Below are 25,374 nucleotides of genomic sequence, written 5' to 3'. Positions count from 1 at the left end.
AATGTAAATGAAACTTTCACTTAACATCAGAATGATTAAACATAGTAACAGTGAATGTGGCCAAGCCCTAGTGGGAGAGGTACATTTAAAATACTGCTGGTATTAATATAAAATACAGGGCAGGGCAAAAGTGGGTTTACAGTGGTGAGTATGTGAAACACAGAGTTTATTCTTGCATTATTATTTATTAGTTATTATATTATTTTCTAGACAAACAACTGTAAACCTACTTTGCCCCCACCCTGCAGTGTAATCTTTCTGGAGGACAATTTGAAATTATGTATCAGCTATTTTAAAAATAAATATAGTCTTTGACTTAATGAAATCAGAAATACAGACAAAAATTTGGGTAAAAGGATATTCATTCTAGTTATTTAAAATACCAGTCTGTTGGGAAATGGTTACATAAATACAACATTTATTTTGGGGTGTGAAATGAAGTAGGAATTTAATTGACTTTTTCCCATGAGGCTAATTGACCCAGCATCATTTGCTGACTAGTTCAACCTTTGCCCACTGATATAAGACCATACCTCTGTTTCTATATCTGGAGTGGCCTTCTAGTCATCCCATTTTTTTCTGTTGGTCTCTTTACCCCACATTAATATTATATACATTTAATGGCACAATTTTAGAATAAGTCTTGATATTGCTTAAAACAAATTTCTCTGCTTTCGTATTGCTTCAAAGTATATTGCTGTTTGTTCCTCTCATCTTTCTTACACCATATACATTTTAGAAGAGCTTATTAAGGTCCTCTGACCTCAAGATCCTTCTAAGACTTTGAATAGAATTAATTTATCAATACATTTGAGAGAAGTGACATCTTTCAGATATTAATATTTCTCATCTAAGAACATGATACAGTAAACCCTCAATTTTGCAGACTTCAATTTAGTAGACTACGGATTTAATGTATAAAATTTCTGGTCCATATGTCATATGGGAAAATGAACACCCTGTTAATTTTAAAATTCTTTAAAGCAAGATTTGCTTATAATTAAATTATCTTTTTCGGTTATTAATTCACCATTACTTTTGACAAGTTTTAGCAAATGGGTCATATGTTGGAAAAAACAATGTAGTAACTTCGCTGACATAAATAAATATTACATGTCTACAACTATAGTCTATGTGTTTAAATCCAAGAGTTACTGCTGGTAAACAATGTTCAGCAAATGATTAGCACGTGATCACACCACATTGAGCGTGATAACTGGTTTTTGTCCCTGGGTGACTTCCTGCGGCAGTTTTAATGTGTGCAGGCTCATGTTTCTACATGCACCAGCTGTGTGCATTTGTTTACTGGCAGTGACTGGTGGATGCTACGGCTATTCAGTATAAATTTAAATTACTGTAACACATATAGAAAACTTTTCTGTGAAATTAAACTTTTCATACATACTTAATTTTAATTACACAAACATATCTACCTAAGTAAAAACAGGTTAACTATTTTGTCAATTTTTAAACATATATTTGGAAAACCTACTTTATTATGTAACAAACTTTCGGCTTTAACGGACACCCCCTCACCTAAATTAACCCACTATATTAAGGTTTTACTGTATAGGTCTTCACTTATTTCTGTATTTTTTTATGCACTACTATACATATGCTTGATAGTTTTATGCACTACTAATGATGCTTGACGGTTTAGTATATATACTAGAGGCCCAGTGCACGAATTCATGCATGGGTGGGGTCCCTTGGGGTGGCCTGCGGGGATCAGGCTGCAGCTCACGCCCCCAGCCTCGCAGTCCCGCAGACCCACCTGGCACCCCTCTGTGGCCTGATGCTGCTCCCTCACCTGTTCCACCATCCTGTGTGCAGGGTGATCGATTGGGGCTGGGCCCCCCTCACAGCTCCCTTAGCGCCTGGGAGCCAGGAGGTGGCCCCGCCCCCTGCTGCCACCACTGGTCCCCATCTGTGGGGTGATCGGCGGGGTGATCAGGCCCCTGCTCGCACCTGCCTTGGCCTGAAGCCGCCCCCTCACCTGCTCTACTATCCCGCCGTGGTCCCACTCTCGTAAGGGCCCATTGTGTCGCCCTCCATGTTCCGCACTGCCCCCTGGTGATCAGTGCACGTCATAGTGAGTGGTCGAACTCCAGGTCGAACAATTTGCATATTAGGCTTTTATTATATAGGATATATATATTCTACATCCTAATAGATTCATGTACCTTTTGTTATATTTATTTCTTATAGGAGCCATATTATTTTATTTTTATTATCAATGGTATCTGAAAATTTAACTTTCTGTCCTGGTGGTTTTGCTGTGTGGTTAGAGCATTGGCCCACAGACTGAAGGGTCATGGGTTCAATTCCCTGTCAAGGGCATGTACCTGGGTTGCAGGTTCGATCCCCAGTCCTGGTAAAGGGAGCATGAGGGAAGCTACTGGCTGATGTGTCTCTCTTACATTGATGTTTCTCTCTCTTCCTCTCTCTCTTTCTCCCTTAATCTCTCCTTTTCACTCTCTCTAAAAAGCAATGGAAAAAATATCCTTGGGTGAGGATTAAAAAAAAAAAATTTAACTTGCTGTTTTTGGTTGCTATAGAGCAGTGGTCAGCAAACTGCAGCTCTCGAGCCATATGCGGCTCATGAGCCACAGTTTGCCGCTCTGTTGACTAATGAATTTGCCGATCACTGGGATAGGGGCTTAATCACAAGGAACAACAGCCTGTAATTATTGGAATTGAGAGTCTAGGTCAGTGGTCGGCAAACTCATTAGTCAACAGAGCCGCAGTTTGCCGACCACTGCTATAGAGAAAAGTTTTGTATATTAGTCTTATATCTAGCAACTTAGAGAAACTTTTAATGTGTTTCCTTCCTGATGGCCTACTTTTCCCTAGATTAGGGGGATATCTGAGAACTCTGGAGTGTAAAAACTGTCAAGCATCATTAAGAATGTAAGTGTGGGTTGGGGAGAAGGCAGGCAGATGGATCACCTCATCCCCTCCCAACTGGCAATAATGAGACAGGGAGGAATCTTCTCTGAAGTGCTGCTCGCTCCTTTGGGTAGGTAGAGTGAAGGCCTTACAGGCTATTGTTGTCTTCAGTTTGGGAGGTGGTTCTTTCTAAGCCTTCAGGTTTTAGCTTACCTGTCACCTCTTCAATGACTACCCTGTTATTGGAACCTGCCAACCCTCATCTGTGTCTGCCCTTATTCCCTATTACAGAATCCCATTTATGCCCTTCATGGTAGGTAATGATCACATTTTATGATTGCTTGTTTGGTAAAGTATCTGTTCCCCCATCAATTGTGAGCTTCACAATGACAGGGACCAGGTTTTTTATTCTGTATTCCTGGTTCTTCCCACTAAGCTCAATAAATACTTTTAGACTGAATGAATGAGTTAAATATGCCAAACATCTGCTTCAATTTTTAATGTTAACAATGTATTGTATCAACATTTAAAATATATTTACTAGTATAATTTATTTTTGTTTTCACAAATACCTTTTAAAATAGGCATTACTAGTCCCTATTTGACAAATGAGGTAACTAAGGCATGGGGAAATAAGTAACATGGTCTAAATTATAGCTAGAAATCAGAAAAGTGAAAACAGAATCCAAATCATCTAACTAAAAATCTAATTTAAAAAGCATATAACAAAAGAAAAAGAGAAAGAGGAAGGGAAGACAAGATAAAGGAAGAATGAATGAAGAGAAAAGTTCCTTCATAATTAGGGCACATCATCCTATTTATCCTGCTAAGAACTTCTTAGGCCTCACACTTTAAGCCCTTTAGGGAACCTCATACCTTTCTAAGACATTTCATGCTAGGAAGCAAATTAAGAATACTTTTAAGCAACACTATTTTACATGAATCACACAGAGTGGGAAATAGAGGAGTTTGCAGTTATAGAATACGTTTCTTTTTCTGTGCTACATTGCACCAGCATTAAACTTATGGGTAAAGTCAGGTCACATTATCAAGTCTGATAATTGTAAGAAGTATTTACAATATGATTTAAGCTTCAATTTCAGGGTTTCAATGGACTTTCTCATACGTTTTCTGCCTTAGTCAACATGACACAAATCTTTGGCCCTCTCTTAACATTTAAAAGCCACATGAGACTATCTTCCCAGTTTTATTATAGTTATGAGGGTAGAAAGAAAGTTTCTTCCTATTGGAATCACTATTGAAAGAAAGAATAGGGCATTCAACTTTTGATTTTAATCAATGACATTACCTGTCCATTTCCTTTCTTTGTCCCTAAGTCTGATGATGAAATGGTAATTTCCATTAATTCTGATTATCTGGCTTCATATTGTGAAGTTAAATAAAAGAAAGGAATCCCCTACTGGGAATTTTTACTCTGTAGTAAAAGAAAAAAAAAATGTCCCCTAAGTTAACAATGCTATTTCTGTGCTTTGGAAGGCAAAAATACTTTCCTGCCAAAGGGTAATCCCCATATAAATGCTGATTGCTAGGTGAAACACGCTGACAGAATGAGACCTTCTTATGGAGTCTATTGACACAAGAACTCTAAATTGCTGAAAGGAACCACTCACCGCCTCCTGAACCCAAACAGAGTTATGCTATGGTATTGATGAAATTCTGTCTGCTCCAGAAGGACATAGAAGATCATTCTCATTACAAAGTAGTTTATCAGGGATGGATGATGACGTGTACTACAGCTTCGGGATCACAACTCAAGGACTAGCACGTACCCATTACTGAGACGTCATATTCTATCAGCAGCGTTGCTTCTTGTCCACACTGTTTGAGAATACTCATGGCTTCAGCATGCGTGGTTCCCAGAAGTCGAATTCCATCCACACTGAGCAGCCTATCGCCAGGTTTAATTGTGCCCTCTCTGAAGGGAGAACAGAGGAACAATCTCTAGCAATTTAGCATGACGGGGCTTAGCATTAATAGTCACTTAGCCAACATGGTTCTTTCATACATGCTCTACCATCCACCCCATTTGCATTTCCTTTTAAGCCTCAAGTGTGACAGTAAGAGAGTAAAGAGGTAGCCCCGAACAGAAAATTGCTGCAATATGAAAATCAGTAATAGGAGAATAACTACACATTAGCAAGTAACTAAGTCACCTGCAGTTAACTCTTAGGGTACAAGAGTAATGAAGGCACATTTTTCTCTTCTGGATTTTTGCCCACATGTCTGAAGATGATTTATTAGAGTCCAGGAAATAGCATCCACCTATTTTCCCAAAGCCAGGTGAGCAGAAAAGCCTGCTAGTTCCATTCAATTTATTACCAGTGAACCCAAGCAGGACAGGAATGCTGGTGAAAAATTTCCCTAGTCTATAAAATTTCCTACTGATTTATAAGGCCATTTGGTGATCATTAAATTGATTCAGTTTCACATTCATGGGAAAAGTCAGGCAAATACCATTCTCCCTGCTGAGACCACAGACACTCAGGGCACTGGGAGAGATCCCTCAGGACCTAGTGACAACACTAGGGCACAGCTTCCAGATCTTAACCATCCTGCCTCAGGGGTGGTCATTGCGATAAGAAAACCGAATAGGGGTCGGGGGGAGGGGTCCATGAGTCTAGGATTTGGGAAGAATAAAAATGACCTCTTAACTATCTCTCAGCTATATAACGCTCTAACTGTTTTGACTTTAAATGTTTATCTTAAATTCTTAGATTTCCTTTAGTCCTACATTAATTTGGTAATTTGTTGCTCACAAACTAGCCTGCTTCTGATGTTTCTGTTGACTCCAACTCTAAATGATAGTAAGTAAGAAATGAAAAAGCATGAGAAGGGAAAATGCCGGGGCTGACCAGTAGACCCTGAGCGATGGATGAATGGATTACTCAGACACAACATTTGCTGTGAAAGGGAAGGCTAAGGGACTGTCTGGCTAACATAACTAGACAGCCCCGATTGCCTGTCTCATTAGGCTTTTATTGCAGTTTTTATCTTTAGATACAATCAGTAGGGTGGGTAATCTTGAGAGGACACATGTGTTTACATTGTCCTCTAGGCAAGGGCATCCAGGGATTAAGTATAAGGATTCCAGTAAACTCCCAGGGGTCTGCACATGCACAGACTTGTTTGGAAAGGTCAAGGAATAATTAGGGGCGCTGCCTTCGACACTCCCCTAAGTCTCCCTTAAGTCAGAATTCTGATAAACAGGGCAGGTGGCCTTCCACACACTTCGTTTTTCTCAGAATGTCCTCCTTACAAACTTTCCAACCAAGTCTCATGCTTCCCCACAGGAAAAAGGCAACATTTCCCTGGAAAATTTGACTTTGTATTCTCTGGAAATGCATATATATTTTAGCACAAGTGAAAAACCAGTGCCTTTATATCCTCTTATTTTATATTAAATATTAATTTTTAAAAAAATATATGAGCTCACAGTATGAGCTTGGAAGGAAAATAAACCTACACTAGCTCTTTGATGTCCTAGCTGGGAAGTCAGTAACCATGATGGGCCTCAGTTTTGTCATCTGTAACTGTAGATACAAATACTTCATTTCATAGGTGGTTGTGAGGATAAAATAAGGTAATGTCTGCCAAGCACTTTGCACAGTTTCTGGCACATGGTAAGTGCTCAGTGAGGAGTACTGATTACTATCACCATTGCTATTGCTTAAGGAAAGGTTTTAAACAATTTTCCTGGTCTGAAACATAGTGGGGTCAGGGGTCACCAGTGCATTTTTCTCCCACCTTCCTTTCCACAATATGTAATGGCAGGAGTTGTGTTCCCCCACCATTATGGGCTCTACTTTTGCTGTGGAAATGAATACAAAGATAAGTATCTCCTGAGATATCTAAGTTGTGATTTTACTTGGGATCCCCCCAAGATTTATGAGACGAAAGCTAAAGGAGCTATCCTTCAGGTACTCAAATTAACCAGGAAAAGAAAGCACTGGAGACCAACAATACTTCCATTTTATTAAAAATTACTTCCCTCTGACATACATCACCATCATCAAAGGGACTAATAATAATGATAAGGATGTTGCTAATAGTGAGACTCGGACCACCACCACCTGTCTTTCCAGGTCAGGAGATTAGCAATTGGAGCTGATGCCCCTCAAGTGCCTGCCTTCAAGGGGCCAGCTGCCTTTTATCCCAGAGCCACAGCAGGGCCAGTCCCCTGCAATGCACCCACAGCAACAGTCTTGATAAAATGGAAAACCTTGAAAGACAGCTGTTATCTCCCTTTCACAAAGGAGGAAACTGAGCTCAGAACTGTTGAGTCACTTGCCAAAGACAGGGCAGTAAGTGTGGCATCTAGAGTCAAGCCTTTCTTTTGATTCCGCAGCCTAAGCTAATTCACTTTTCACATTCTCATATATTCAGTTACTATCTATCTTATGCTATGAAATTTATAACCCATCAACGTCTCTGCCAAAGTCCCTAAGCTTTATTAATCTGTTTGGATAGTAACACAGAAAGATGGAGCTTACCTGTCAGCAGGCCCTCCAGGACGAACACATGTTATCACAACGGGACGGGATTTATTTCTGTCATCATGTGCTCCCCCTGGCAATGAAAAGAAATACAGCTCCTTTCACAAAAACCTTCACTTACAAAATGCCAGCTGAGAACTTTTGTTGATGTGTAGAGGAAAATGCAAATTTTTTCTTCTGGCATATAGTGGCCTCAAAAATCTTATTCATTTTACATCGAGTGTTTTAGAAGTTATCATTTCTTCACCTCTCAATAAATATACGACTGTAATTACAGGTGACATAAAATATTGACCTGCTAGTGCAGTGGTCAGCAAATTCATTAGTCAACAGAGCCAAATATCAACAGTACAACGATTGAAATTTCTTTTGAGAGCCAAATTTTTTAAACTTAAACTTCTTCTAACGCCACTTCTTCAAAATAGACTCGCCCAGGCCGTGGTATTTTGTGGAAGAGCCACACTCAAGGGGCCAAAGAGCTGCATGTGGCTTGTGAGCCGCGGTTTGCCGACCAGTATACTAGTGTGACAAGAGCCTCAGTGCATTATCAAGTCCTAGCCGATGAGAACCGCTGCCAGTTATAAACAAAGTGCCAGTGGGGATACCTGGTGCTAATGAACCTGGGCTGTGATGCAGGTGAGCAGGTCTACAACCTGACATACAGGAAGAAAAACCTAAAGTAAAAGAAAAGCATCCAAGTATTTAAAAAAGAAAGAAAAAAAATTCAAGGGGCTGAAGTGGCCTCCATGAAATTGGCATGTTCAAAATTCCAGGGGTAGATTTGGCAGACCATGTCAAGCCAATCGCAAGGCTAAATGGGAATTTTAACTTTGTATAAAATATTTCTCATCAATAATTTTTGGAAATATAGAAGCTTTGAGATAGAAGGTAATTTACTGAAAACCCTCCTTTTATCTAGGACCTCTTTGTACAACTTGTTTAATCTGTGCTCCCCCAGCATCCACTTGAGACCTACCCCTGTTCTGATCACTAGATTGGAGGCAGCCCATTCCACATATGGACAGACACCAGAAGGTTCTTCTTAACATTCTTCTTTCATCTAGCTTCCTTCAACTTTCATCCTTGCATCTCTGTTCTGTTATCTACAGCAGTAAAAGAGAAATGTATACCCTCACCCAGCCAGTGTGGCTCAGTGGTTGAACGTTGACCTATGAACCAGTTCACAGTTCCAGTCTCGATCAGGTCACATGACCGGGTTGCAGGCTCGATCCCCTGTAGGGGCGTGCAGGAGGCAGCCAATCAATGATTCTTATTATTGATGTTTCTCTCTCTCTCTCTCTCTCTCCCCCTTCCTCTCTGAAATCAATAAAAAATATATATATTTTAAAAGTATACTCTCTTCTACAACAAGTGTTTTCTGAAAGTTGAAATCAATGATTATACACCTGCTAAGTCTCATCTTCTTAAGGCCGAACATTTCTAGTTTCTTAACTGTCCTTCATCTGACCTGACTTCCTCATCCATCACCACCCTGGCTGCCCATCTGGGTGGTCTCTAGCTTGCCATTATGTGATTAATATGAATGTTACTGCCAAGTAGTCATTCCTTAATGCCTTCCTGGTAGAACAGACTAACATTTCCCAAGCTTGGCACAGGTAGGGAGGTCAACTTAAAGAAAGTAAATTGATGAACAAAATAGATCCAGAGACATAGAAGCATGGAATAGACTGTTGAATCTCAGAGGAAAGGTGGGGGTGGGTGGGTGGGAAGAGATCAATCTATGAACTTGTATGCATATATGCATAACCCATGGACACAGACAACAGTGTGGCAAAGGCCTGGGGCAAGGGCAGGCTAGAAGGGATCAATGGGCAAAAAGGGGACATTGTAATACTTTCAGCAACGAAGATTTTTTTTTTAAAGAACCTAGCCTAAGAGAAAAATACTATTATGTAACTTCTCATTTGCAAGGTGATCATTAAAAGATAGGTTTGCTTTCCCCAGAAGCAGCATTGACTTAGAAAAGGATTGGGACTGAAGACAGCAAGAAACCTTTCCATAATTTTGATTTGGAGGTCTAAATTCAAATATATGCCAGTGAATGCATGCTAAAGTATGAGAGAGATAGCTCTAAATTTCATGATATCTGACATCTTATCAGAACTTGAAATGATGAACCAAATTTAGGCACTGGCTTAGGTTCCACAAGTTTGGTGATGCCAAGCAAAACAGAAACCACTCGGAGACCAGTGGTACTCTTAACCCTGGCTGCACACTAGCATCCCCCACCTGGGATATTTTTGTAAAAGTATCAATGCCAGGCAGGGCCACAGTGCAAACCAAATATGAATACCAGACTCCATTTGTTAGATGAGTACATCTACCTACAATTTTATAGTTGAGAATGACTAGAAAAAGTTTCCTTGTCTAAAGTGAAAAGTAACTTATGACAGAGTGATATTCCTATCAGCCCAAACCAACTCCTGTAGCTTGGTGGTAACGGAATTAACTGAAATTTAATTCTCCAAGATGTAGGCCAGAACATCATTTTTCATTCTATGGATGAAAGGTTCTATTGTTTGGTGAGTCAAGGTTTTAGAACCTGTGACATACCATTAGAAATGTAATTCCATTCAGTAGCTCAAAGCCGGTTTTATTGTTCTAAGACTCATTTTAATTGGTTAAGAAAGAATTCTCCTGAACTAAATGAATATGCTCCGTCTGTAAAATCTTCCCCTCCTTTCTGAATGTCCTGGTCGTCTCCATTGATTTAAGTTTAGCTCAATAGTTATGCAACTGTAAACTATTATCTGCTATGATGACATTTACCCACTTTCTCACTCTGCAATTCTTTTTGTGACTAACCAATGATTCCTAAAGGGTGGATGGTGGCCCCTTTTTCAGCATGGAGGACCTTCCAGACAGATCTCAAACTGATATAAGTTGTTTATTTGTCCTTCATTGAAAAATTAGGCAAAAAAGTTAAACAAACTTTTATGTTTAACCAATGTTGTAAGGGAGTTATTAAAGCCTACAAAAATTTGTCACCCATAAACTAAAATGCGTTCATTAAGAGAAAGACAAATATCACATGATCTCACTTATATGTGAACAAAATAAACTGACGAACAAAATAGGTCCAGAGGCATGGATGCATTGAATAGACTGATATCTCTCAGAGTGGAGGGGGAGGAGAGGATGGGAAGAGATTAACCAAAGAACATATATGCAAATATGCATAGCCCATGGACACAGATAGTAGTGTAGAGGCCTAGGGTGGGACAGGGGGCTGGGTGGAGGGGTACAAAGGGAAGGAAATGGGAGACATCTGTAATACTGTCAACAATAAATAAATTTTAAAAATTAGTATAATACTAAGAAATCTGATGTCTACATAAATCTAGGCAACATTCAATATTTATTCCTTCATTTATTAAGTGCCTGCAACGTACCAGGTAGTATTCCAGCCTCATACAAAAAGACTCTTACGAGGCATGCACACACAGACAGATGTTCAAAATTCCTGCAAATTGTGTGAAGGAGAGTTTGTTAACATTATATCATCAGTTGTTTTGAGGTGGCTGTGGATTTCAATTACTTTTTTTTTTCCAGTTCTTGATGCTAAATTACTGTTGGTTTAGCTTTTTCATTAGCAATTTGATTGGTTATTGATTAACCATACGGCAACTAGTGATAAATATTTGAACCAGCAGTACTTTCACAGAAGCTTTCCAATAATTAGGCGTGTAGGCATGTGATCAAGTGCCTCCTTTCATACCTATATTGCAGAAACAGATCTGTATACAGCACCTTGTGCTAAAATTACTTGTGAACTGACTTTTCATTACATTCACCTAGTTCTTTTACACAGAAATTTGGAAATGGTTAAGGTAAAAGATGAGGGTAAATTGATCTTCTTGTTTCATCTAAAAATAGGACCCGGTCAGAAAAATGCAATCACTACTGGTCTCAATCACGCAGTGAGCTCCTTGTTGCCCATTTTCTTTACCACTCACTTGGGCACTTTATCAACTTATGTCTAAAATTCACTGAGCTGTAATTGACTGTAGATAGGGGTCCTGTCTTATGACTCTAGAGTACTTGGCCCTATGCTGACATGTTGACGAATCTTTAATAAATATTTGATTGATTGATTTGCTACATGACTAACACAGAATGAAATCTAATGCTTAAATCTAATACTCAGTCATTTAAGGTAAGTCTATAGGACTGAACACATCTCATTTTTTCCTAGATGTTTGAAAATTTATTAAGATACTTAGTTACTTTTAATTAATGTTTTAATAAATTGGGTAGAATTTTGACTCTGATGAAATACAACATATAATAGATAAAAATAAATCAAGAAATGTAAAATCTTTAAAGATTCCTGATGCCTATATAGTTCTCTCACTTTCACACTAGGATTTATGAGTTATTAATGTCTGTGAAGGCTTTAAGAAATAAAGCTGCTAATGAGAAAAATAGGATATTAAAATCCAAAATTACAGCTCAGAATTAAGGGTTTTATAGACAAGTTGGAATCACTCAAAATCGTTATCATTAATGTCATCTCATCTCATAATAAGATGAGTTGAGCTGATGTACAAAGGTGCCCAAGGGATTAGATTATCAATTCATCTTTAGAAAGCTATAACAAAATGTATTTCAGGAGAATAAAAATTGCTTAATCCTAGTGTATTAAATCAAATCAAGCCATACTCATCATATCAACATTTTTTTCCCAAGGGAAACAATCATCTTTATTTAGATTATGAACTCTGGGATTTATGACAACAATGACTTTTTAAAAGTTTTGTTCTTTATCTTTAAAAAATTTAAATTAGAATATAGTTAATGTACAATATTATATTACTACTAGAGGCCTGGTGCATGAAATTCATGCATGGCGGGGTGGGGGGTGTCCCTCAGCCTGGCCTGCACCCTCTCCAATCTGGGATCCCTCTCGCAATCCGGGACTGCTGGCTCCTAATCGCTCAACTGCCTGCTGGCCTGCTTGCCCCCAACTGCCTCCCCCACCAGCCTTCTTGCCCCCAACTGCCCCCCCACCGGCCTGATCACCCCCAACTGCCCTCCTCTCCTGGCTTGATCACCCCTAACTGCCTTTGCTTTGGCCCCGTCACCATGGCTTTGTCCAGAAGGATGTCTGGAAGGTCTCCCGGTAGGTCTCCCGGTCTAATTAGCATATTACCCTTTTATTAGTATAGATAATATTGTACATTAACTGTACAACACAATTATTCAACATCTATATACTTAACAAATTTATCACATGATTAAGTGAAATAATGATCTGACACCATGCAAAGTTATAACAATATTATTGACTATATTCCCTGTGCTTTACGTTACATTCCTGTGACTGATTTATTTTATAACTGGAAATTTGTTCTTCTTATTCCACTTCTTTTTTGCTCATCCCCCTATCCTCTCCCCTCTGGCAACCATCTACAGTTTTGACTCAGTGATATAGAAAAGCATAAAGGGAAGATAAAAGGTGTATTGAAAAGCGGCAAATAAGAAGGATGACTGTGAACAGATAAGGTTTACAGACTTGACTTCTTGGCTCTGTGTTAACAGGCTGAAAATAAAGCTAGGTCATTTGGATTTCACTTTGATTCCCACTCCCTGTCAGGGGGTGGTGGAGGGTTGGGGAGGTTGAGCAAAAAAGAAGAAAAAAAAGAAGAGAAAGAGCTTATGGACATAGACAACAGTGTGGTAATTGCTTGGGCAAGAGGGCTTGGGGGAGGGAGAGGAGAGCCATCGGGGGATAACTGGTGATGGAAGGAGACTTGACTTGGGGTGGTGAACATATAATACAGTTTATAGATGATGTGTTATGGAATTGTGCCACTGAAACCTGTATAATTTTGTTAACCAGTGTGACTCCAATTAATTCAATAAAAAAGAAAGAAAGAAAGGGTGCAAATATTAAAAGGCGACTTTATGTGCTGGAAAGATCAGTGTTTTTGAGGATGACTTTCTAGTTCACTCCCAATATTTCACTGACAAATTCTCCAAGAATATCTGACAGTCTATTAAACCATCACTTACCTCGTATTACAAAACCAAAGGTATTGCCTTCTTTATGTAATGTGACCTCCACTGTTCGGAAAATAACACTCGATCCTTGGACAGCTGAATGTAGAAAAGAGACAGGCAAGCATAAGTTTATGTCATAATAACATTTCTATATTATTTGATGTGGCATATAATATTGCATATTCCTATTGCAAATAATTATTGCTTTGAGTAATAAAACAGCAGTAATTTGTTTTCAAATAAATGTTAGAAAAAATAACTGGAATAACATACAAATACCATAAAAGAGTCACCTGCACACATGACTCATATAGATTCAAGTGAAATCAAAATCACAGGCATTTCTTTTTCCCTTGTGTAGCCAATTTCTAGGTAGAGGGTAATATTCACATTGTTAAAACTATAGAACAAGAGAGACACTCTTCATATGATAAATAGAATCATTTTTCCTTTGTGAAAAGCAAAAACAATATAATTTTTGTAAAACTAATGACACAAGTAATGTATTTATTTTTGCAGCTAGCAAAGGAAGAAAAAGTAATATTCTCAAACTGCTATTAAAAGATTAGGTTGATACAAATAGATTTTTTGACATGATGCAAAGCAATGAAACAAAAACATCAGCAACACAAATGAAACTTGGAGGGCAAAAGAAATCCTAAGTACATTCAAAATATTACTACTGACTAATAAAATAAAGATCACCTTAACTTTATCTGATATCATGTTTGTCTGTTTATTGCTCTCATTTCACAAAATGAAATTACATTTTCAAGTTGCAATCTCTAATTATATTACAGACAGTATGAAGTTATAAATTGTATGAAGGTGTGGTCTATACACTATTCTCTAAGACTGTTTTAAAAAAACTGGTGAATAATTCTGTTATATAGTACGCTATTGGTGAGTTAAAAACAAAAAAAATCCACAAACTAACATTTCATCATTATGGATATAAAAATGGTTTTACTCATGGAGACAGAAAAGTTTGCAAAGTATAGAATTTGGAAGTATAGATGGTCTTAGATCCTTGTATTAAATTTTTACAATGATATCTAATTATCTAATGTTATTTTCATGATCAATGACATTTTTACATTGTTACTAGATCTTGAAGGCTATCCTATCTAATAAAAGGGTAATATGCAAATTGAGTATCACTACAACACACAAGATGGCTGCCCCATGTAGCCAAAGATGGCCACCCCCATGTGGACACAAGATGGCTGCCACAAGATGGCCAGCAGGAGAGGGCAGTTGTGGGTGATCAGGCCAGCAGGGGAGGGCAGTTGGAAGGGATCAGGCCTGCAGGGGAGGGCAGTTGGAAGGGGCCAGGCCTGTAAGGGAGGGCAGATGGGGGCAATCAGGCCTGCAGGGGAGGGCAGTTAGGGGTAACCAGGCTGGCAGAGGAGGGCAGTTGGGGGGGACCAGGCCGGCAGGGGAGGGCAGTTAGGGGTGACCAGGCCTGCAGGGGAGGGCAGTTGGGTGCAACCAGGCCAGCAGGGGAGGGCAGTTAGGGGGGACCAGGCCTGAAGGGGAGGGCAGTTAGGGGGGACCAGGCCTGAAGGGGAGGGCAGTTAGGGGGGACCAGGCCTGCAGGGGAGGGCAGTTGGGGGCAACCAGGCCTGCAGGGGATGGCAGTTGTGGGGGACCAGGCCTGCAGGGGAGGGCAGTTAGGGGTCAACAGGCTGGCAGGGGAGGGCAATTAGGGGCAATTGGGCCTGCAGTGGAGCAGATAGGCGTCGATCAGGCTGGCAGGGAAGTGGTTATGGAGTGATCAGGCTGGCAGGCAGAAGTGGTTAGAGGCACTCAGGCAGTCAGGCAGGCGAGCGGTTGGGAGCCAGCAGTCCTGGATTGTGAGAGGGCAGTCGGACATCCCTCGAGGGGTCCCAGATTGGAGAGGGTGCAGGCTGGGCTGAGGGACACATACCCCACCCCCATGCATGGATTTCATGCACTGGGCCTCTAGTATTGTATAAAACTATCAACAAGAAATATATAGACATGATTTAAGGCATTAAAAAATAATACTTCTTGCCATTACAGAAATAGGTGTTAGTTTTAATTATTAATTACAATTATTTTATTAGAAATTCTGAATCCTCAAAGGAACGGACATGATTATGTAAAGCACTCACCTAAATTCACAAAACTGCACACATCTAGCTGGGACATAAAGTACAATAAGAACTTGGATCTGCTGAAAAACATAAACCTACAGCTGACCAAATGTTTTTGTGAATTGCTTATTTAATTAAATGTCATATTCTTGCTTTCAGGGGAATTTCATTTTATTCTAATCAGCTAGGTCAGTACCTACAACTAGCCAAAACCATTGAAATACAGATTTAATTAAATAAAAAATTTGAGTTCAAACCAAATGTTTTCTTATTTCTATGACCCACTTTTAAGAAACTGATTAAGCACATGAGCATTTTGTTCTATTGGTAAGGGAGAAAAGGAAAAGATACAGGGAGAAATAATTCATGAGCTTCTACCGTGTGCCAGGAATCCTGCAAAGTAGTTTACAAATATTATTTCACTTAATCATTAAATCAACTTTCAATTATATACAACTAAATCTAATTCTGGGCCACCTGTCCTTGTTGGCTGGGTGTCTGCTATGGAAGGCAAAGCACTGTAATTTTAATTTTGCTTGAGCTAAATCTAGCTGATCACCAAATCTTACAATCAGATCTAACGTTAATATAAAGACTTTTAGGATTATCTACAGCTTTAGGTTATCTACACTATTGATGCTCACTATTTACAGAGGTAAATGTGAATGTTGACTACATTTTAATACACTTAATGAAATAGATTTGGTCTTTATAATTTTTTTTTATTGATTTCAGAGAGAGGAACAGAGAAGGAAAGAGAAACATCAATGACGAGAGAGCATCATTGATCAGCTGCCTCCTGCATGCCCCCTACTACAGATTGAGCTTGAAACCCAGGCAAAGGTCGATGGTTCATAGGTCGATGCTCAACCACTGAGCAACACTGGCCAGGCTGGTCTTTATAATTTTTATTTGTATGATTGGTTCTGGGTGACTACATTTTTATATTCAGAACCAAGATATTTTATATTGCCATGTGAATTGTACTCAATACTTTAGATGTGTGTATGTGGACATAAATACCCAATTAAATGGTTTCCCCAAAGAATCATATCTGGTACATAGAAGGGCTAGGTAGAAACCGATTTCACAGTGAAGAAATACTTCTCCTTGGTATTTTAGTTGTACTGTTGTCCTTTGTTTCTATATGTATTACATGTGTATTCATATTAACTTACTATGGTAAATTAGATTTTTCTAAATTATATACTAGTTCCCTGACTCCTCAACTCCTACCTGAACAGGGGACTCGCAGTTGTGTTCTTTCCCACCTCATTATGTTAGGCTTGCCTGTGTGACTTGCTTTAGCCAATGGGATGTTGAAAGTGTGAGCAGTAATTGGAAGTGTTTTCCTGCTGCCATTGCCACAGGAAGAGCTTTCCCTGGGAGCTGCTGCTCCTTCAGACAGAATCCCAGAATGATCCAGGCGGAAGAGATCTGAGACTGCTCCTGCCCACCACCACTACCACCACCACCACCACCACCATCATCTATCTCTCTTAGAATAAGAATTGAGAAGTAAGGAGGCTGTCACAGAGACATGCTTCAACACATTTATTTGAATTAATGAAGAACTCCTGATAGAAAGCTAGTCTGATTTAGCTGATGGTTTAATAGTGAGGATTGCCTTTGCCAACCCTCTGCTGTATTTTCCGTAAAATAAGACATATTCCATAAAATATGTAGCTCCAAGTTTCAATAAAAACTGCACTTAAGACATATAAAGAAAATCATGCCAAAAATTAAATCTTTTTGAAGCATTTAAGCTTTATGGATAAAGAATTTTAGGTGTTAACTAAAAAGATGGATGAGGGTTATATAATATTTCAAAATTCTTTAGGGGTTATATGATCAAAAAATTTGAAGGCACTGCTCTAGACTTTAATACATAAATACCTGATACTGTTTGGAATTTTCTTTCTAAATACAGTCTCAAACCATGACATAATTTTAAAGTCAAAAAGAACTTTAGAGCTCATGTAGATGGGCCATTTCATTTTCATAAAGACACTGAATCTTGCCCTGGCCAGGTGGCTCAGTACATTAGAGCATCATCCCGTACACCAAGAGGTTTCAGGTTCAGTTCCTGGTCAGGGCACATACTTAGGTTGCAGGTTCAATTCCCAGTCTAGGCATGTAAGGGAGAGAGCCAATCAATGATCGACATTTCTCTCTCACCTCTCTCTCTCTTCCTCTGTCTCTAAAAATCAATAAAAACATATCCTCCAGAGAAGATAGAGAAATTAAAAAGAAAGAAACGGAATCTTAAAAAAGGTAAGTGGTTTTCCCAAGATCAAAGTTCCATCTTTCATCTATCAGATCACACGCACACAACACACACACACCCTTCCACTTTTTTCCAGACTCCGGGGGTTGGCTGAGGCTCAGATTGCTGTGATTATTGAAGGAGTTAGCAGTCTAGGCCTCAGGCGACCTGTCTTCAGTAGCCAGCCCTCCCCAGGGCCTCACTGCTGGGGGCTTGCTCCTGCTTGGGCTGCCTGAACGGGCGTATTAATTCCTTCAACCTCGCTGAACACGAAGATCTTATTAATTTATCCAAACATAATAGAAAATGACAGAGATAATCCTTGGAGAATAGACCTCTCCTATCTATCTACTCTAAAATTCACACTTTTGTGTTTAAAAATAATTTTCCCCATTTCCCACCAGATTTATTGCATGCAGAAGGAAAAGCTGGTATAATCACCAAGTCATGATAGGTTTTAACCCCGATATGTCTGATACCTACCCTCTCTCCTTTAACTCTACAGATGCTGTATTTATTCAGGATATTGCCTCTCTTTTGGAAAACTGTAACAGCCTTTGGCTTATAGCTTCTGATATATTCGCCATTTGGGTTTTTAAAATGATAAGTCTAAAAACTCAGATCTGGTGATGCCGTTCCTTGGCTTTATATGACTTCAAAGGCTCTTCATTGCCTACTAGATGCCATCCAAGATCCACTCACACGGCCCCCATTGTTTCATTCCTGTTTCTGTTGCTGGCCTCAGTCCTCTCAGCCCTCCAGGCCTCTCTGTTTTTCTCTGTGGGCTCCAGTAACTCCAATCTGTGTGTAGTTCAAACCGTGCACTGGGCTGTGTTCTGACCTCCTTGCATTATGCTCTGTCTAGAAAGTTCCTCTTCCCACTGGACCTGCATAACCTCCTTCAGATCTTTCCAGAAATGCCCGGCTCTGGACCACCTATAAACTTGGCAAATCTCCTCTACTGTCCCTAGCCCTGGAAAGCTATCCTAAGAGTTCCTTTTAGGAAGAGATAGAGTTTTATTGATTTTCATATCCCCAGTGGAGTAAAAATGTTAAATCAAAGCGCATTAGCTCTAGATATCTGACCTCTCTTAACTCTTTGGCATTGGTTTGAAGTAGCAATTTCAAAGCAAACAGACTCTTTTAAAGTTCAAGAAAACATAGTACTTTCAGTATAATAATAATAAAAATGGTAATAATCACTAATGTACTATGACTTATTGAATACCTGGTAATGATCTAAATACTTTACGAGATTATAGCCTTGAATTCTTCGAAAAATTTTACATCTATTATAGCCATTTTGTAGATAAGAAACCCAAGGCTCAGACAGTTTAAATAGCATGTCCAAAGTCACAAAGGGGCAAAACTGACACTTAAGTAGTGACACAGTCCAAGCTCTCTACACTGGATTTTATTGCCTACCCTTGCTGAAAATGAAAAATGTTGGCAAGGGTTTTGAACACAGACTTCTACTGATTTTGTTATAAAAATCACTGTTGAATTTTTGGTGTAAGACTTTATATTAAGTACAAGAACTGATGATTGGTTATGTATACTCACTCCCCGAGTGCTGTCATCTGTTCCCAAAGCTTCAAACACCACCTATATTCTCATTAACCTTAAATTTACATTTCCAGTCCAGATCTTTCTCCCAAACTCCAAGCCAGACCTCCAGCTCTTGACATTTCTTCATTGCATGTCAAACAGGCACCTCAACTGCAGCATTTTAAGCAATGAACTTCTGATTTTTCCCTCAAAAAGCAACTCTGCCCACCTTCTTAGCCACCCCATTCACAGCAACTCCATCCTCTGGTTGCTCAGACTCAATGTCTGGTATGGTCCTTGACTCCTCTATTTCTGTGCAGCCCACATCAAATCTGTCAGAAGATCCTGTTGGCTCTGCCTTCATAATAGATCAAGAATGTGATGGGCCCTGGCCAATGTGGCCGATGTGGCTCAGCTGGTTGAGTGTAAGACTGTGCACCAAAAGGTGACTGGTTCAATTCCCGGTCAGGGCACAGGCCCAGGTTGTGAGTTCTGTCCCCTGTTGAGTGCATGCAGGAGGCAGCCGATTGATGTTTTACTCTCATATCGATGTTTCTCTTAACCCTCTCCCTTCCTTTATCTCTAAAAATCAATAAAAAACATTTAAAAAAGGAATGTGATGGTGTTTCTCCTGGATCACTGTAATAGCCCCCCAACCCATGTCTTAGCTTCTACCTTTGCCATGGCAGTCTATTCTCACACAGCAGCCAGAGGGAGCCTTCGAAAATATAAACCGGGTCATGTCACTCCTCGGCCCCTATATCATTCGAGCAAAATTTAAGGTCTGTCCAATGGTCTATAAAAGCACCTCATCCTTTACATTTCTGACCTCTCTCCTACTTCTCTTCGTGCTCACTCTGCTATAGCCACACAGCCCTTCCTAATGTTTCTAGAACAACTCCAGATATATTCCTGCTGTTAGATCTCAGCACGGGCTGTTTCATCTTTCTGCAATTCTCTTCCCGCTGAAATCCACACAGCCAACTTTCTCAGCTCCTTCAGTCACTGACTAATGTCACTTTCCCAGCGAAGCTGTTCCTAACTATCCTGTTTAAATCGCAATCCCATGCCAGCACTCCGACCCCTCTCCTTGCTCTTTCTTTTTCCCACGGCATTCATGCTATATAGTTAACTTATTTATTGTGGTTTTATTTTGTTGTCTGTCTCCCCATTAGAATGTAAACTCCACCAATGTACATAGTGGTGGCTAGAACTTAATAAATACTCAATAAATTATTGCTGAACAAATACATTTTAACTGAGTATTAATATTCAGTCTAAGTTCTCACCAGGACAGAAAAGCAAAGAATTTTCTCAGGCTAGCATCCATGTTAATAGCTTAATAGTAGGAGAGGTGGTTGTAGACTAGCATAGCTTAAAGGTAGGGCAGCAGTAACACATGGCATAAGGTATACCTCACACTGAAGAAGCATATGGGCTTTGGAGTCAGGGAGCCTGAGTTCAGATACTGACTTTGCTGCTTACTAATTTGGAAAAGATATTAACTTAAGCCTCTGTAGAATGAGAATAATAATGAGAATAATGCCTATCTTGAGTGTTGATTAATTTGTGTATTGATTATTTACCAAAAATGTTTATTGTTCTAAGTGCATTACAAATACTTACTCATTTAATCCTCATAACAGATCTATGAGTAGTAACTAACATGCCCATTTTCCAGATGTGAAAACTGAGACCCAGAAAGCTTAAGTAACTTTCTCAAAGGCATATAGGTAGTAAAAATTGGAGCTGGATTTCTAACGTGACTACTGACACTGGAGCTCAGCTCTGCTATGCTGACTGTCCTTGTGAAGAGAAATAAATGTATCAGTGCAAGTCAGGTACCATATAATGTCAGACATTTATAAGTTCTCAAAATGTGTTGGCTGCTCTTGTTACATTATTATTATTATTATTATTATTACTTGACAATAATGTGTTCTAAATCAATTTTCATGCTTCAGAAATTAACATAACAATAAAGAATCAATATAAAACACATTACACATGTTTTTCCTAAACATCGACACTAAGTACAAAGCCTGGCTGGAACTTAATGCACAGAACTTACAAAGATGTTTACTGTTTATTAAAATAGCTTAACTGGCATATACAATGTTCACAGATCACCTTAATAGAAAGCGGGTTCTATATAATTTCACTGATATCTACACTCTTTTCAATTCTTCCTGAGCAGGTTATAAACTTATCAATTCAAATAATTACTATCATTATTATTATTTTTCATCCTCACCTGAGGCTTATTTTCCCATTGATTTTTAGAGATAGTGGAAAGGAGAAGGAGAAACAGAGAGAAACACTGATGTGAGAGAGACACATCAATTGGTTGCCTCCCGCATGCCCCCTGACCAGGGCTGGGAGCCTGCAACCGAGAGATGTTCCCTTGACCGGAATTGAACCTGGGACCCATCAGTCCCCAGGCCGACACTCTAACCACTGAGCCAAACCGACTAGGGCTCAAATAATTTTTATATATCAAGAAACTATATTCTGCCATTCCAGTAATGAGACAATGATGGCAAAAAGGAACAAAATAAGAAACAATCTTTTAGGCAAAAACGTGGTACGGCCGTTCGGCCTTGGGTGACAATTACTTACAGACTGGCGGCAGCTCATACTCGACTTCAAGAACCACTCTCTCCCCGACGTTCTTCAGCAAACTGATGATCTCGTCATGGCGGAACTTGGCCAGGTTGATCCCATTCACGGCTTTGATGTAGTCACCCACATCCAGCTGGTCACTTCTGCAAAACAGGGGATGTCACCTCAGTGGACCCATCCTCTCCACAGGCCTGTCTGACTACATGTCCACGATCCCTTCCTGATGATCACACAAGGCCCACGGAGCAGCAGTCCCGGCCTCCTGGGCTATGGCTGGTCCTCGGAGTGGGAATACAGCCAGGTGGATGAGAGAGTCCATGGACCCCCCTTACTCATGCTGACTGTTAACCTTTAGAAGTCTTGCTCCGGATCTGTGGCTGTCTCTGATTTTTCCCCCAACCCTGTGCCTCTTCTATTTTTAGAGAGAACCATGAAACAAAATACAGAGAATATTTTTTTAGTTGCTCTGCCCATAAAGGGTTGGTTTTCTGGGGGGTAGATTATACAGATCCTGGACACACCGGAATTTTTCCTTTCTTCACATTCTTCCCCATTTTTGCCACCTGTCTTTTGGACACGTCACAGCTTTCAATATCTTCGCTGGGAATTTGCTAAGGAAAGCATCAGCTTGTTTTGCTATTTATTGCTTACAACGTGAGTGATAAACAAGAATATTGGCGAAGGAGAAATTATAACAAAAATACTAGGTTTCGGTAACATTCTTGTTTCTCTTCACCACCACAATAGAACCCCGGCTACTTGTGGGCTTTTAGTCAAACTACTTGTAAGCCAAGAGCAAACAGCGAGACGAATGATAGGACTTAAAATTAGGACCTTCAATAATATTTTCTCCCCAAATAGAAGTACCTAATTCATTGATTTTATATAAGTTCAGCTCCAATAACTCCTTTTTCAGTGAGCCTCCCTAATCCGCTGCAGCCTGCTGAACATGCTGCCACGGTTACCTCGGGTTTATTGACACTCACTGGACAGCTTAAGCGCTGACTGCTCTGTGACAATTCCTGTTGTCCTTTTCACTAGTACGCAATGTTATTACTGCTCAATGTTATTATTATTGAACTTTTCATGTCTCTATTCCATATCTCCTCTAATAGATTATAAGTACCCTTAGGGCAGAGACCTTATCCTATATTAGTTTGGTTTACTATCTATAAAATGTCAGTGCCTTAAACAGGGAATGTTTGGTGACTGATAATACTCAATACAACTGGCACAGCACTACTAGTAATTACAGCATCAATACAACTGCCAATGGCAACCCCCCCCCCCCACCCCGGCCCCGTTCTCACTTGCTTCACATGAAGCTCTGGAGACATACATAGCCCAAGCATCACAGACTGGCCATGACTGTTACAAAAAAGGAGGCTGCGGGTGAGGAAAGACATCTCTTAAAAGCCTGAAGAAAGGAAATTAGGATGCTTGTGTCCACACCAGCCTGTTTTACAAATAGTACCTCGGATCATGGAGCAATCAATTGGACTAAGCTTATAAATTAATTGTACACACAGGTTCACCATCTGGAGTAATCACTATTTCAAATGACACTTAATAAAGCAAGCACTCTAAAACCTAATTGGCGATTATGTGGGCAAAAGCATTGGTGGTGTCCAGGATTTAAGGTACATGAACCTCACTTTGAACGAAACCTGACCATTCCATCCCCTCTCCCGGAGGCGGATTTTTGAATCTTGTTTACAAAGCAAGCCCACTCCTGCCCGGAGTCCAGGACATGCTGCCTTTGGCAATAACTCGCACAATTTGCAGCTCACCGGGAACAAGCACAAAATGAGACCGGCTGGCCTAAGCCTGCTGTCCTTTTGCAGATCACCTCTGTGTCTGATGAGAAGGGAGATCCCACAGGTAGAAAAGTGGAGAAGATGCCAGACCCACAAAACTGTTCCACAGAAGCTCAGAGTCAGGCCTGGCCGTGCCCTCTCTGGATCATCTGTTCCCCACATACATGACCAAAGGGTCTCATCCCCACCACAGCCCACCTGTGTTCAGTGGCACGTTTGGGGACTGCAGCCATACAGGGGTTTTAACATTAAAATCTCATGAGGGCCTGGCTGCTCCTGAGATGACCTCCCCAGGGACTTGGGCACAGGCAAAAAGCCACACTCTGAACCACGCCCCACCACGCTTCTGCCCCGTGCACGGCAGCTGTCATTTATTAATCAGTGACCTTCTCTGAAGGAGCTTTAGTGTTTGAGTTAATTTCACCCCATGTCCCTTTGTCCACACTTCCCCGAGATGAGGTTACCTGGCTGCAATTCCTCCTTGCCGCAGGTTAGATACTCTCGGCTTGCCGTCCTTATCCACTCCGCCCGACACTGTCAGTCCCAGGGTGGTGCCTTCCTTCTTCATCAGCTCGACGAAGGTGGAGCCCTTGAATTCCTCTGTTGAAAAAGAAAAGCGTTTGCCTTATGAAATGAGATTAGAAACACAAGGTGTTTTGTGTGTGAGGAACGGACGCCTCCCCAGGAACTCTTGACACGTTTTCTTTTATGTGCAAAGATCTGTGGCCTCTTTTCACTGCAATTTGCAGAGTGCCTCATAAAGATTGCATGCAGATATTCCATTGTAGGTTATGAAAATGGGTACCAGTGGGACAGTTCACTCTAGGTTCACAATAAATAGTCCCACATGGCTTATGTACAAATGATACTTTTTGCCCTTTGTTTTCTGCCATTCTCAAGTGGCTTTCTCTGGTTTCTCTCCTTGTAACTCTAAAGGGAAATGAGAGCTGTAAAAGAAGGGGCTAGACCAGGGGTGGGCAAACTTTTTCACTCGAGGGCCACAATGGGTTCTTAAACTGGACCGGAGGGCCAGAACAAAAGCATGGATGGAGTGTTTGTGTGAACTAATATAAACTCAAAGTAAAGGAGCGGAGGGGAGAGCAAGAGAACCCTCCACTCTTTCGGCTCCGCGGACCGGATAGAACAGCCGAACGGGCCGGATCCAGCCCGCGGGCAGTAGTTTGCCCACGGCTGAGCTAGACCATCCTATATAATAAAAGGCTAATATGCAAATCGACTGAACAGTGGAACGACCAGTTAATATGACATGCACTGACCACCAGGGGGCAGACACTCAACACAGGAGCTGCCCCGTGGTGGTCAGTGTGCTCCCACAGGGGAGCGCTGCTCAGCCAGAAGCCAGGCTCATGGCTGGCGAGCACAGCGGCGGTGGCGGGAGCCTCTCCCACCTCTGCGCAGCAGCACTAAGAATGTCCGACTGACAGCTTAGGCCCGCACCCCGCCCATGGCAGTCGGACATTCCCCCAAGAGGTCCCAGACTGCGAGAGGGCACAGGCCAGGCTGAGGGACCCGCCCGAGTGCAAAAATTTCATGCACCGGGACTCTAGTTTTAA

The 25,374-nt window shown here is 40.5% G+C and overlaps 1 protein-coding gene across 14 annotated transcripts in view; it reads right to left on the bottom strand.

Annotated features, from left to right (window-relative positions):
- GRIP1 (glutamate receptor interacting protein 1) overlaps window positions 1–25,374 on the bottom strand; it is a 708,576-nt gene that overhangs the window by 125,708 nt on the left and 557,494 nt on the right. For all 14 annotated transcript variants that reach the window (XM_080659312.1, XM_080659305.1, XM_080659309.1 and 11 more), the window contains 5 exons: window positions 24,265–24,400; window positions 21,981–22,126; window positions 13,440–13,523; window positions 7,401–7,476; window positions 4,680–4,825 (listed from right to left, as the gene is read on the bottom strand). In XM_080659312.1, coding sequence (XP_080515438.1) covers window positions 4,680–4,825; window positions 7,401–7,476; window positions 13,440–13,523; window positions 21,981–22,126; window positions 24,265–24,400 — 588 coding nt within the window. The remainder of the gene's footprint in view (window positions 1–4,679; window positions 4,826–7,400; window positions 7,477–13,439; window positions 13,524–21,980; window positions 22,127–24,264; window positions 24,401–25,374) is intronic.

This window comes from Plecotus auritus, assembly GCF_963455305.1.
Source record: "Plecotus auritus genome assembly, chromosome: 3".
NCBI lineage: Eukaryota > Metazoa > Chordata > Mammalia > Chiroptera > Vespertilionidae > Plecotus > Plecotus auritus.
The sequence above is the reverse complement of the archived record's forward strand: the minus strand, read 5'-3'. Positions and strand labels throughout refer to the sequence as shown.